Genomic DNA, 13,333 nt, shown 5'->3' on the forward strand with positions numbered 1-13,333 from the left:
GGAGATGCTGCTTCACTGCTACCTATGGACTTGTCTACCACAAAACGTTGTGGAAGTCAAATTAATGAATGCATAAAATGAGGAAATAAAAAGAAACATGTAATGGACAAGAGGAATGCACAAGATTTGTGAGGCTAGAGGAGCGCGAGGAGAGGTGGGGAAAATGCAACTAAGCAGAGGAGCAATTGCAGTCACACTGAATGACTGAGCAGCATCAAAGGGGCCGTGGTTTCTGCTGATGCTTCCATCCTTCTCATTCATAGAACAGACAAGCCTCAGCTTTCCTCTCTTCAATATTAGGATCCAGGCTATTTTACCTACAGAGTCACATCAATAGACAATAGGTGCAGGAGTAGGCCATTTGGCCCTTGAAGCCTGCACTGCCATTCACTGCCTTCTCACCATATCCCTTGACTCCACTATCTTTAAGAACTCTATCTAACTCTTTCTTGAAACCATCCAGAGAATTGGCCTCCAATGCCTTCTGAGGCAGAGCGTCCCACAGATCCACAACTCTCTAGGTGAAAAAGTTTTTCCTCAACTCCATTCTAAATGGCCTACACCCATTTAGATATGGGGATAGTGCCGGAGGATTGGCGCATTGTGCATGTGGTTCCGTTATTTAAAAAGGGTTCGAGGAGGAAGCCTGGCAACTATCGGCCTGTAAGTTTGACGTCTGTGGTAGGTAAATTAATGGAGAAAATTCTTAGAGATAGGGTCTGATCAGGAGCACTCAACATGGATTTGTGGGAGGAAGGTCATGTTTGACCAATCTGATTGAATTTTTTGACTAGGAATGTGGATGAGGGTAGCGCAGTGGATGTTGTCTATATGGACTTCAGTAAGGCCTTCGATAAGGTACCACATGGAAGGTTAGTTAAGAAGGTGCAGTCTTTAGGTATAAATTTTGAGATAGTCAAATGGATTGAACATTGGCTGAAAGGGAGAGGCCAGAGAGTGGTAGTGGATAATTGTCTGTCAGGTTGGAGGCCGGTGACCAATGGTGTGCCTCAAGGATCTGTATTGGGCTCATTTTTGTTCGTTATATACATTAATGATCTAGATGATGGGGTGGTAAATTGGATTAGTAAATATGCAGACGATACTAAGATAGGTGGAATAGTGGATAATGAAGAAGGTTTTCAAGGATTGCAGAGGGATTTGGGCTGCTTAGAAAAGTGGGCTGAAAAATGGCAGATGGAATTTAATGCTGATAAGTGTGAGGTGCTTCATTTTGGTAAAAAGAATCAGAACAGGACATACGTGGTAAATGGGAGAGCATTGATGAATACAGAAGAGCAGAAAGATTTAGGAGTAACGGTACATCGTTCCCTGAAGGTAGAAACTCACGTGAATAGGGTGGTGAAGGCGGCTTTTAGTATGCTGGCCTTTATCAATCATTGCATGGAATATAGGAGTTGGGAGGTGATGTTGAGACTGTATAAGACGTTGGTGCGGCCTAATTTGGAGTTCTGTGTGCAGTTCTGGTCACCTAATTATAGGAAGGATATAAACAGAGTGGAGAGAGTGCAGAGAAGGTTTACCAGAATGTTACCTGGGTTTAAGCATCTAGAGTATAGGGAGAGATTGGACAGATTAGGACTTTATTCTTTGGAGCGTAGAAGGTTGAGAGGGGATTTGATAGAAGTATTTAAGATTATGAAAAGGATAGACAGAGTGGATGTGGATAGACTATTTCTGTTAAGAGGAGGAAAGATTAAAACAAGAGGACATGAGTTAAGAATTAAAGGGCAGAGGTTTAGAGGTAACATGAGGGGGAACTTCTTTACTCAGAGAGTGGTAGACGTGTGGAATGAGCTTCCGGGAGAAATAGTGGCGGCGGAGTCAATTGTATTATTTAAGAAAGGGTTGGACAGGTATATGGATGAGAAGAAGATGGAGGGTTATGGGTATTGTGCAGGGAGGTGGGACTAGAGAGGGGTGTTTGGTTCGGTGTGGACTAGAAGGGCCTAATAGCCTGTTTCCGTGCTGTAAATTGTTATGTTGTTATGTTATTCTTAAACTGTGGCCTCTGGTTCTGGACTCCTCCAACATTGGGAACAGGTATCCTGCCTCTACCGTGTCCAATCCCTTAATAATCTTACATGTTTCAATCAGATCCCTTCTCACCCTTCTAAATTCCAGTGTGTACAAGCCTAATCACTCCAATCTTTCAACGTGACAGTCCCGTCATCCTAGGAATTAACCTCGTGAACCTATGCTGCACTCCTTCAATAGCAAGAATGTCCTTCCTCAAATTTGGAGATCAAACCTGCACAAAACACTCCAGGTGTGGTCTCACCAGGGCCCCGTGCAACTGCAGAAGGACCTCTTTGCTCCTAGACTCAACTCCCCTTGTAATGAAGGGCATTACAAACCTGGTAGTGATTATTCCAATCAAAAACTGCATGGATGGGAATTTGTTCTGGTCTTTCTCTGAGAAGAGTACAATTTAACTGATGCAATATTTACCCACAACATTTGGCTCAATGTGGCCAAACGAAAACAGAAAAACTGCACACTCAAATAGAATTTAAAACAGATGAAGCAGGAAAGGGCTGACAGAGGCAAATTATAATTCTCGGTTTTTCTGAGTACTCCCAATTTCCCACAAATGTCATGAACTGATTTGAATCCATTAAAATTACTTATTGAACAATATTATCCCAACAAAGGCCAAATGAGCCAATTTTAGTCAATCGAAATTTCAGATTTTAGCCAAGATGTAATGAGTTCTCATCACAAGGTGAAAACCCAAGCAACCACTATTTTATTCTCCGATCACTAGGAAAACAAGCTAATGGAATAAACACTGCAGTGATATTACTCTCTTTAAACCAAAGTTCTTGTTAAGAAATGAAAGCATCCTTACGCAGTTGTTTTTGAAATATCTTGAACACTTTGTAAAGGATCCGTGGTATCGGGACATCGAAGAATGCATGGAGCAAAGACGATGGCCAATGCATTTGAGGACATCCGGTTTGTATCTTCTTGCAGGGCAATCCTGGAAAGTAGCACAACAACGGTGGGGGGGGGGGGGTAACAAAAAAGAGAATTATGAAAATCGTTCTCCTCTCTCACCAGTGTATTGTCAGAACATGTTCGCTAGAGATCTCCTGAAGAATATATTTCTGAGCAAAATTCCATTTCATATTTGAGAATTGTGAACTGAATTCTTCAATAAATGTCATGACTGGGAGGACTCTAAGGAGTGTGAGAGAACAGAGGGATCTGGGATTACAGATACATAATTCCTTGAAAGCAGCACCACGGGAAGATAGGGCTGTAAAGAGAGCTTTTGGCCTTCATAATTCAAAGGACTGAGTAAAGGAGTTGGGATGTTATAGTAAAGTTGTATAAGATTGAGGAGGCCAAATTTGGAGTATTGTGTGCAGTTTTGGTCACTTAACTACAGGAAAGATATCAATAAGATGGAATGAGTGCAGAGAAGACTGCCTGGACTTCAGAAACTGAGTTACACAAAAAGGTTAAACAAGTTAGGACTTGATTTCCTGGAGCGTAGAATTATGAGGGGTATGGATAGAGTAAATGTAAATAGGCTTTTTCCACTGAGGATTGGTGAAAATCAAACTCAAGGACATGGGTTAAGGGTGAAAGTGGAAAAATTTAGGGGGAACATTAGGGAGAACTTCTTCACACTGAGAGTGGTGGTGGTGGGAGCTCCCAGCTGAAGTGGAGAATGTGGGCTCAATTTTAACATTTAAGAATGTGGACAGGTACATGGAGTGGAGGGGAATGGAGGGCTATGGACTGGGTGCAGGTCAGTGGGACAAGGCAGAAAAATAGTTTGGCATAGACTAGAAGGGCCAAAGGACCTGTTTTCTGCACTGAAATATTCTCTGGTTCTAATATATTTCACTCTCTCCACCATTCCCAAATCAGTGTAAATTTCAAAACATCTACATTTGCCAGACTGGAGCAGAGCAGAAGAGAAGAGGGAGAAGATTATGCGAGCCACCACACTTTTAAAAACCTGCTTTTATGCAGTTATCTGATGAGAGATCCCTCACATCGATAACCTCTGAATAAATCTGCAAAATGTCTGACCAAACAGTCAAGAGTTTTTCTGATGTTAGCCACAACTTCATGGGCCAACTTAACCCATGAATGTCAAATGCCCAAGGTATTTTTCCATAAAAGTAAACGAATTCAATCATCAGTTATAGTTTCCCCTACCAAGCTACAAAATCCTGGGATTTTTAATTACACACTGTGACATCGACAGAGGCAATGACTTAAGAAAGCAGCCTCAATCCTCAAGGACCCCCACCACCCAGGCCAGGCCCTCTTCACTCTACTACCATCAGGAAGGAGGTACAGGAGCCTGAAGACGAGCTCCCAGCAGTGTAAGGACAGCTTCTTCCCCTCTGCCATTAGATTGCTGAATGAACAATGAACCACAGACACCATATAACCACTTACAGCACAGAACAGGCCAGTTCGGCCCTACTAGTCCATGCCGTAGCAAATCCCCACCCTCCTAGTCCCACTGACCAGCACCCGGTCCATACCCCTCCAGTCCCCTCCTATGCATGTAACGATCCAGTCTTTCCTTAAATGTAACCAATGATCCCGCCTCGACCACGTCTGCCGGAAGCTCATTCCACATCCCCACCACCCTCTGCGTAAAGAAATTTCCCCTCATGTTCCCCTTATAATTTTCCCCCTTCAATCTTAAACCATGTCCTCTAGTTTGAATCTCCCCCTTTCTTACGTGAAAAAGCCTATCCACATTGACTCTGTCTGTCCCTTTTAAAATCTTAAACACCTCTATCAAGACACCCTCTCAATCTTCTACGCTCCAGAGAAAAAAGCCCCAGTCTGCACAACCTTTCCCTGTAACTCAGACCCTGAAATCCTGTCAATATTCTCGTGAACCTTCTCTGCACTCTCTCTATTTTGTTTATATCTTTCCTATAATTTGGTGTCCAAAACTGTACACAGTACTCCAAATTTGGCCTCACCAATGCCTTGTACAATTTCATCATAACCTCCCTACTCTTGAATTCAATACTCCGATTTATGAAGGCCAACATTCCAAATGCCTTCTTCACCACACTATCTACCTGAGTATCAGCCTTGAGGGTACTATTTACCATAACTCCTAAATCCCTTTGTTGCTCTGCACTCCTCAATTGTCTACCATTCAATGTATATGACCTATTTAAATTTGCCTTTCCAAAATGCAGCACCTCACATTTATCTGTATTAAATTCCATCAGCCATTTCTCAGCCCACACCTCCAGCCTTCCTAAATCACCTTTTAATCTACGGTAATCTCCTCACTGTCCACAACACCACCAATCTTTGTGTCATCCGCAAACTTGCTTATCCAATTTTCTACCCCTACATCCAGATCGTTAATATATATAACAAATAATAGTGGACCCAGGACTGAACCCTGAGGAACTCCACTAGTCACCGGCTTCCAATTGGACAAACAATTTTCTACCACTACTCTCTGACACCTTCCATCCAACCACTGCTGAATCAATTTCACTACCTCCTTATTTATACCTAATGCCTCTACCTTTTTTCCTAACCTCCTGTGGGGAACTTTGTCAAAAGCTTTACTAAAGTCCAAATAGACAACATCCATAGCTTTCCCTTCATCAACCTTTTTTGTAACCCCCTCGAAGAACTCAATCAAGTTTGTCAAGCATGATCTACCCCTGACAAAACCATGCTGATTACTCCCTATCAACGCTTGTACCTCCAAAAATTTGTTAATAGCATCCCTCAGAACACTTTCCCTCAACTTGCCCACCACAGACGTCAGACTTACAGGCCTATAATTCCCAGGTTTGCATTTGGACCCTTTCTTAAACAGAGGAACCACACGGTCTTACTTAGTCTTTTTCTTGTTCTTGCACTATTTTTATTTAATTTTGTACGGTGGTTTATATAAATGTTTGCGCTGTGTCACTGCCACAAAACAACAAATTTTGTGACATGTTCGTGACAATAAATTCTGATCCTGAGTGACACCATGTTCAAGAGATTTGCTCAGAAGGATCTCCAAGTGTGGACTTTGTCAACAGTCAAGCAGTACTTGACCTGAATGGCTCAACTGCCTGGCAATGTCACTCCTCTCATGCCCTCATCCATCCTGGTGGATTCAGTAAAGGGCTCTATGCAGTACACAAACAAGACTGGAGAGAGTGAGCAGCCTTGCCTAACTCTAGACTTGATGGGGAAACTGTTTCCCACCCACTGATTTGGACTGCGCAATGGATGTCTGTGTAGAGCCACTCATTCATTCATTGTTACTAGTAAGAACAAATTTTTGGAATACAAAAGAACAAAGTAGCAGGAGGAGGTCACCTGACCCCTGAAGACTGCCCCACAATTTAACGTGATCATGGCTAATTTGCTCCAGCCTTAATCTCCTCTTCTCTGCCAGTTCCCCATCGTCATCAATTCAAGAATGTATCGACTTCACATAATCCTTCACTGCAGAATTAAGATATCCAAATCATCTAAATATTTACCTGACGAGATGAAAGATGAGTCGCTCCAGCGTATTGACATGAGTTCGTGACAACTGATCAATTATAGAATATACACCATGAATCATTTCCTTCCGATCCTGTAGACCTGTGTATAATGGAAACAACCTTCACTTCAGCAAAAGTCACATCTTAATTAGACGTAAGCAAACCACATCAAGACAAGAAAGCTGCAATTATAATAAACTCCATTAACGTATTCAAAAATGCTTCACAAACAAAGCAAGACTGTTAAGGGTGGCACGGTTAACGTGGCAGTTAGCGCAATGTTATAACAGCCCCAGCTGTGGCGCTGTGTCTGCGTGGTTTTTTCCGTGTGCTTCGGTTTTCAAAACATACTGGGGTATTTGGGTACCACAGGCTAGTGGGCCGGAAGGGCCTCTCACTGTGCTGTATGTCTATATATTCTAGATTCTGAACTGTATAATTCGATACAGCATAACATATACTCTTTCTTTGAGAACATGAAAATTAGTCAGTTCCTTTTCAAGACCATTAATTTGTAATTCCACGTGGAAAAAGTGCACAAGGGTTTGGTGAGAGAGACGGGAAGAGTTGGGGGGGGGGTGGGGATGCGGGAGAAGTTGGCCTTGCCCCATAACATTTGATTTGATGAAAGTACAATAGAGTAAAAATGCTACATGATTCCAGAAACTTTCGTCACACAAGGAATGCAGTTCAGTCTTTAGTGGAAAAGATGAGCCGACAAGCAACTCCTTTCAAATTTAATTTTTATTTTTCACTTTGCCAATGAATCTATTTCTAATATTAACACAGAAATGGAAGGATAACTTGCATTTACCCATTGCACGCAGAACCTCATCATAGAGTTCAAAGGTCATCAGAGGATTCGGGAGATCTCGCAGCCATTGTTTGAAAACGCTGGCAATGACGTGAATGTTATACTCATCCAAATTCATGCTGTTAATATCTGCAGAAAGAAATTCCAGTCAGATCCAGAAGCAGCTCTCCATATAATTTCCTCTCATCTTCTGACAAATAGAAAAGTGAACTTCGTGTGTGGCCCTCCGGGAGTCAATATTTACTCCACGTCCCTATTGCCATTCTGCTTTTTTCCCCAAAATTTGTGGCGCACGTGATAAAAGGGACTCCCAAAATGTGGGTGAGAATTTCTACAATGTAATTTCTAGAATAAAATTTCTAGAATTACTGAAATGCACCCAACCGTTGTTACAATCCTCGATCACAATCAAATCCCCAGTATATTGTTCTGCTTTAAATTCACTGATCCCCATTCACCCCTCCTGCAGAGGTGTAGGAGTCTGTCAATGCAGCCACTCGATTAGTTGGTGCCCATTACCTGTATCCAGGCCTTGTTTTAGCTCCTTGATTTTGTTGGTCGATCCTGACTTCCTGTAAATTCCCTCGGTGTACAGGCCATGCATTTCAATGTAATTGATCAGCTTCTCTACCACAAGCGGCACTGTCCTCTCGTCGTTGGTGAGACGGGAGACTTCCACTCCAAACTGCCGAGATGATAGCTCAGGTTCGTTCTGTGTGAATGAAAAGACAGGGTTCAGGCAATTGGCAGCGAAATTTGAGGAGTTCAAACATTTCCAATGAATCAAACCTACAAAGAAAGCAATTCACGAAAGGAAGATCCAAACTTAAAACCATAGGTGGCCTCAGTAACAAACTAGCCATGGGCCTGCAGAATTATGCAGCCTCTGTCCCACCAAGACCACCTGTAAACTGGAGGAACACCACCTGATTTTTCCATCTGGGCACTCTCCAGCCAGATGGCATTAACATCAACGTTTCTGGTTTCTGCTAGCCTGCTCACCTTTCCCCTCCCTTCACAGAGCCATCCCTCCTTCCCTCGTCTGCTGCTGTGCCCTCCCTCCCCTTCCCACCTATAACCTCCCCCCTTACCCTTTTATTCGGATACGCTGACTTTCTACACACCTTTATGAAGGGCTCTAGGCCGAAACGTCACAGATGTATCTTTGCCGTATCTTTTGAGTTTCTCCAGGATCGTGTTTTTGATTTTGTGCACTTACTCCATCGGACATTTGATTTAGGCAAACATAACTGTCAATATTCATGATTTAAAGGACACTAATCATGGACAAATGCCCGCTGCGTCCCACAAGGAACAAAAGTCAATAATACTGGAAAGATCTAAAAATCTTCAATGGGGCAATAAAAAGAAACCCAACATATCGGGTCCAAGATCCTTTATCAGAACATAACAGTCAGCGTTGTTGGCCATGCAAACCCAATAAAATCAAGTGCTGGTCAATGGGATCAGTATTGGTCGTCGGCAGTTGGATGATGGGCTGAACAGCCTCCTTCTGTGCTGTACAACTGTCACTATATTTTAACAATGATTATAGTTTAATAATTAAAAAGCTGACATTCATATGCCATACCCTCTATCAATGCAGGATTTCCTACCTTTTTGGAGCACTTGTTGACAGTTTTCAAGCAGCATTTCCTATGACAAGCATGCCGACACACTGGAAAACAAAAGTGGGTTAACTTGCTCATATGAAGCTGCAAAGAAATTGTTTCTGCTTATTCCTTCCTGCTCAGACCCGAAACTTTGGCAATGCTTCTTTGACTCCGCTGGACGCCAAAAGAGTTCCTCCAGCATTTTGATGTGATTTTAAAAGAAATTGATAATAACAGATAACTTTATTCATTATCGCCACCTTCCGCAGGGACTGCTCCCTGTCACACTCGTGGCAGGAAGATGTTTAAATCACGCACTATTTCCAAAATGCCAAGTGCTGCCACATTTTGTCCTGGGTATCAATATCGTTAGAAATGTACAATGGAATGGAAAGTTAGCAGGAACTTTGATCTTTAAATCACGCACTATTTCCAAAATGCCAAGTGCTGCCACATTTTGCCCTGGGTATCAATATCGTTAGAAATGTACAATGGAATGGAAAGTTAGCAGGAACTTTGATCTTTAAATCACGCACTATTTCCAAAATGCCAAGTGCTGCCACATTTTGCCCTGGGTATCAATATCGTTAGAAATGTACAATGGAATGGAAAGTTAGCAGGAACTTTGATCTTTAAATCACGCACTATTTCCAAAATGCCAAGTGCTGCCACATTTTGCCCTGGGTATCAATATCGTTAGAAATGTACAATGGAATGAAAAGTTAGCAGGAACTTTGATTTTGTGATCATGAAATTTGGTCAGCAGAGATGAGCTGGGCTGAAGGGCCTCTTCTGTGCTGTATAACTATGATCAAGTAAGTTACCAGACAAGGTCAGTAAGCCCCTGAAGTGGACAGTACAAACATTCTCATCAAAACAGGGAGACAGGAAAAGGGAATCAAGGAATAAGAATGCATTGACCAAGAGGCGTTTCCTTTCCTTACATTTTGTTTCCACATCTCTGGGTACTTACATTTGCAGACACAAGCTCGATCCATCATCCAGATGAGAGAGGAACAACATTCGCAAAAAGTGGGAATACTGTACTGTGTGGATTTGAAAATATGACCGTTGTACTCTTCCACCTACAATTAGAGATACTTGGCTTGGTTAAATCATTCCGACTCAGAATTGGCAATAAAGATAAAACCGTGCACGATTCCTGAGCTATGGTGTTCTGTGGGACTACCGCTGCACTGAATTCTGACAGGTTAAATCTTGCCGTCCATGAGGTATTGCACAGCAAAAGCAACAGGAGAACCATCAGCTGGTAAATATTTTTTTAAAATGTTATTTACAGCACGGTAAAAACAGACTGCGGCGGTTTAAACCCATGTCACCCAATTAAACCCAAATTCACCTACTGCTCTGTATATTTTGGAACATGGGAGGAAACTGGAACACCTGGGGAAAAAGCCACGCAGACACGGGTAGAACGTACCGAAAGAGAGCGCTGGATTCAAACCCAGATTGCTGGCGCTGCAACAGCTGTATGCGCTAATGTGCATCATTCCTGCATCTCATTTATCGTGGCACTTAAGAATTTTGTACGTGTAATAAGGTCATTTCTCAATTTTCGAGACAGCGAAGGGCCTGTATGGAGAAGAAGGCATTTGGAATGTTGGCCTTCATAAATCGGAGTATTGAATTCAAGAGTAGGGAGGTTATGATGAAATTATACAAGGCATTGGTGAGGCCAAATTTGGAGTACTGTGTACAGTTTTGGACACCAAATTATAGGAAAGATATAAACAAAATAGAGAGAGTGCAGAGAAGGTTCACGAGAATGTTGACAGGATTTCAGGGTTTGAGTGACAGAGAAAGGTTGAGCTGCCAGGGGTTTTTTCTCTGGAGCGTAGAAGATTGAGGGGGGATTTGATGGAGGTGTTTAAGATTTTAAAAGGGACAGAGAGAGTCAACGTGGATAGGCTTTTTCAATTAAGAGTGGGGGAGATTCAAACCAGAGGCCATGGTTTGAGATTGCAGGGGGAAAATTATAAGGGGAACCTGAGGGGAAATTTCTTCACGCAAAGGGTGGTTGGGATGTGGAATAAGCTTCCGGCGGAGGTGGTTGAAGCAGGGACGTTATTTACCTTTTAGGAAAGACTGGATAATTACATGGAAGGGAGAGGATTGGAGGGGTATGGACCAAGTGCTGGTCAGTGGGACTAGAAGGGTGGGGATTTGCTCCGGCATGGACTAGTAGGACCAGACTGGCCTGTTCTGTGCTGTATATGGTTATAATGTCTTCTGTCTTATCACTCTCATTCAGGAATCAGTAGGCTGTGTTCCCACTATTATCAGCTGACAATATTCTGGAGCTGGGGGACTGCAACCATGCTGAGGTTCCAACTAATTTCATCAGGACATTGTTAATCTTGAAATCAATCCTTTTGCAATAAACTCCAATATAATTCGTGCCCTCCTGATTGTTTTAACTGCATGTGAACTTTCAGTGATTTCATGTTCAGGGATACACAGGGCACTGAAATTTTGCAATGTTTCATTTCTTTAAAAAATAAATTTTCCACTTTAGCCCCCCCCAAAACCAAAATATGGATCAATTCTTTTTCCACATCACAGTTCACTTGCCATGTTGTTGCCAATTCTCACAATCTGGTTTCAATCTGAAACAATGACTCCAGAAATACTTCTGGCTTGCAGAGGTTCTTGGAGCCATTTCTTTCTCTCCTTTCACAATTTCAGCTGCTTTGGCTTTTACCTTTTCAGTTCTATCCCTTTCAGCTTCTCAGCAAAATGCTGATTCAGTTTTCTGTCAGCTGCAAAACTGGATACAGTAGCACGTTTCCCCACATCCCCTTCCCCACACGATTGTTGGCAAATTTAACTCCGTGTGTGACACGATGATGGTCAACTGATATGGCAGGAGGAAAGAAAGGAAATGGTTGTGGCAGTTGAAGGTTGAACATGCAGCGCGGTTAGCGCAACCCTGCATCAGCGCCAGAGACCTGGCTACCTGTAAGGAGTTTGTATGTTCTCCCTGAATCTGCATGGGTTTCCTCCAGGTGCTCTGGCTTCCTCGCCCCCTCCAAAATGTACGGGGGTTCTAAGTCAATTGAGTGTAATTGGGAGGTACGGGATCAGGGCCTGTTACCATCCTGTAGGTCTAAGTTTAATTTTTTTTTTGAAAAGCAAGCACCTGGAGATTCTCAGGATGGTAAGCCAGGCCCAAGCATATTGTTTCATAAATGATTTGCTAACATGATATCACAGGTACCACGCTCACACGGTTAAGACGAGATAGCATTTCACAGCAACAATCTGTGCATTCAAATGCCTAACAGTGATCATCTCCAACAAGAAATTGCCTGGCTACAAACGCTTACCATTTAATAGCATTAGTAATTCTCAGTCAACCATCATAAACAGCTACCTTTGACCAGAATCTCAGTTGGGCCAGTCGACTGATGAGCTACTCTACACATCCTTCTGATGCCATCAATTCTTTTCACCATGTAACCCTCAAGATTGACATGAAGGCCTGATTATTCCCAATCCATCCAAAGCATCTTTTCCCTCGATTGCTGGCATGCCATGGTTGCATTGTGCATGATCAACAAAGTGCATTACATTTACTCCTCAAGACAACTTCAATGGTATTTCCCAAAGGTGCATTGTCAACACCAATGAGGAAGACTAAAGGAGCAGGTCCACAGGGTCTCTGAGTTCCAGACCATCCAAACTAAGAAACATATTATTTTTCCCCCTTTATCACTTGGTCTAAATCCCAGAGCTGCACGTACAATATCACAAAGAAAAAACAATCAGGAAGTTCAAGGCGGTTGAAGCAAATGGCTCACCACCATCTTCTCTAGGGCACTAAGGGAACGGTAATATTTTAAAGCATGGACCAGCTACATCGAGATGTCAAAATCAAAAGAATACCAGCACATCTACTTCAATGGAACTTAACGAAAATCAGCTTGAGATAGATTCCTTGAAACATAAAAATCACTCCAATATAAATTAAACTCCATTTAAAAAAAAACAATTTTGTACATATTTTTAAAAGACCTACATTCAAAGTTACAAACAGTAGCTTGGAGTCAGGGTAGGCAGTTGATCCCCAACATTCTTTAAAAGTATCAGCGAGTGCTTTAAACAGATCAACACCAGATTTAAGTGCAATATCAGGTAGAGCAAAGGAATACTTTGGGGCAAACTTAAATGTGGATAGTGCACTACGTTCTCAGTTGAGGAGGATCGAGGTAAGACTATTAATTTAATGTCTTCTTTAAAATCAAATAACTTCAAAGTTATATCAGATAAAAAGGGATTTAACACTGAACAGCTACATGCATCAAAGCACAATGAATATCCATTTAATTGTTAATCAAGGCACAAAACCTTGCGAAAGGACAAAATGT

At 42.2% G+C, this 13,333-nt stretch overlaps 1 protein-coding gene across 7 annotated transcripts in view; it reads right to left on the minus strand.

Moving 5' to 3' along the window:
• Positions 1-13,333, minus strand: part of myo9aa (myosin IXAa) — a 176,910-nt gene that overhangs the window by 17,584 nt on the left and 145,993 nt on the right. For all 7 annotated transcript variants that reach the window (XM_069902406.1, XM_069902409.1, XM_069902410.1 and 4 more), the window contains 6 exons: positions 9,919-10,030; positions 8,949-9,010; positions 7,852-8,044; positions 7,333-7,461; positions 6,513-6,618; positions 2,873-3,004 (listed from right to left, as the gene is read on the minus strand). In XM_069902406.1, coding sequence (XP_069758507.1) covers positions 2,873-3,004; positions 6,513-6,618; positions 7,333-7,461; positions 7,852-8,044; positions 8,949-9,010; positions 9,919-10,030 — 734 coding nt within the window. The remainder of the gene's footprint in view (positions 1-2,872; positions 3,005-6,512; positions 6,619-7,332; positions 7,462-7,851; positions 8,045-8,948; positions 9,011-9,918; positions 10,031-13,333) is intronic.

Source organism: Narcine bancroftii, chromosome 11, assembly GCF_036971445.1.
Source record: "Narcine bancroftii isolate sNarBan1 chromosome 11, sNarBan1.hap1, whole genome shotgun sequence".
NCBI classification, from domain to species: domain Eukaryota; kingdom Metazoa; phylum Chordata; class Chondrichthyes; order Torpediniformes; family Narcinidae; genus Narcine; species Narcine bancroftii.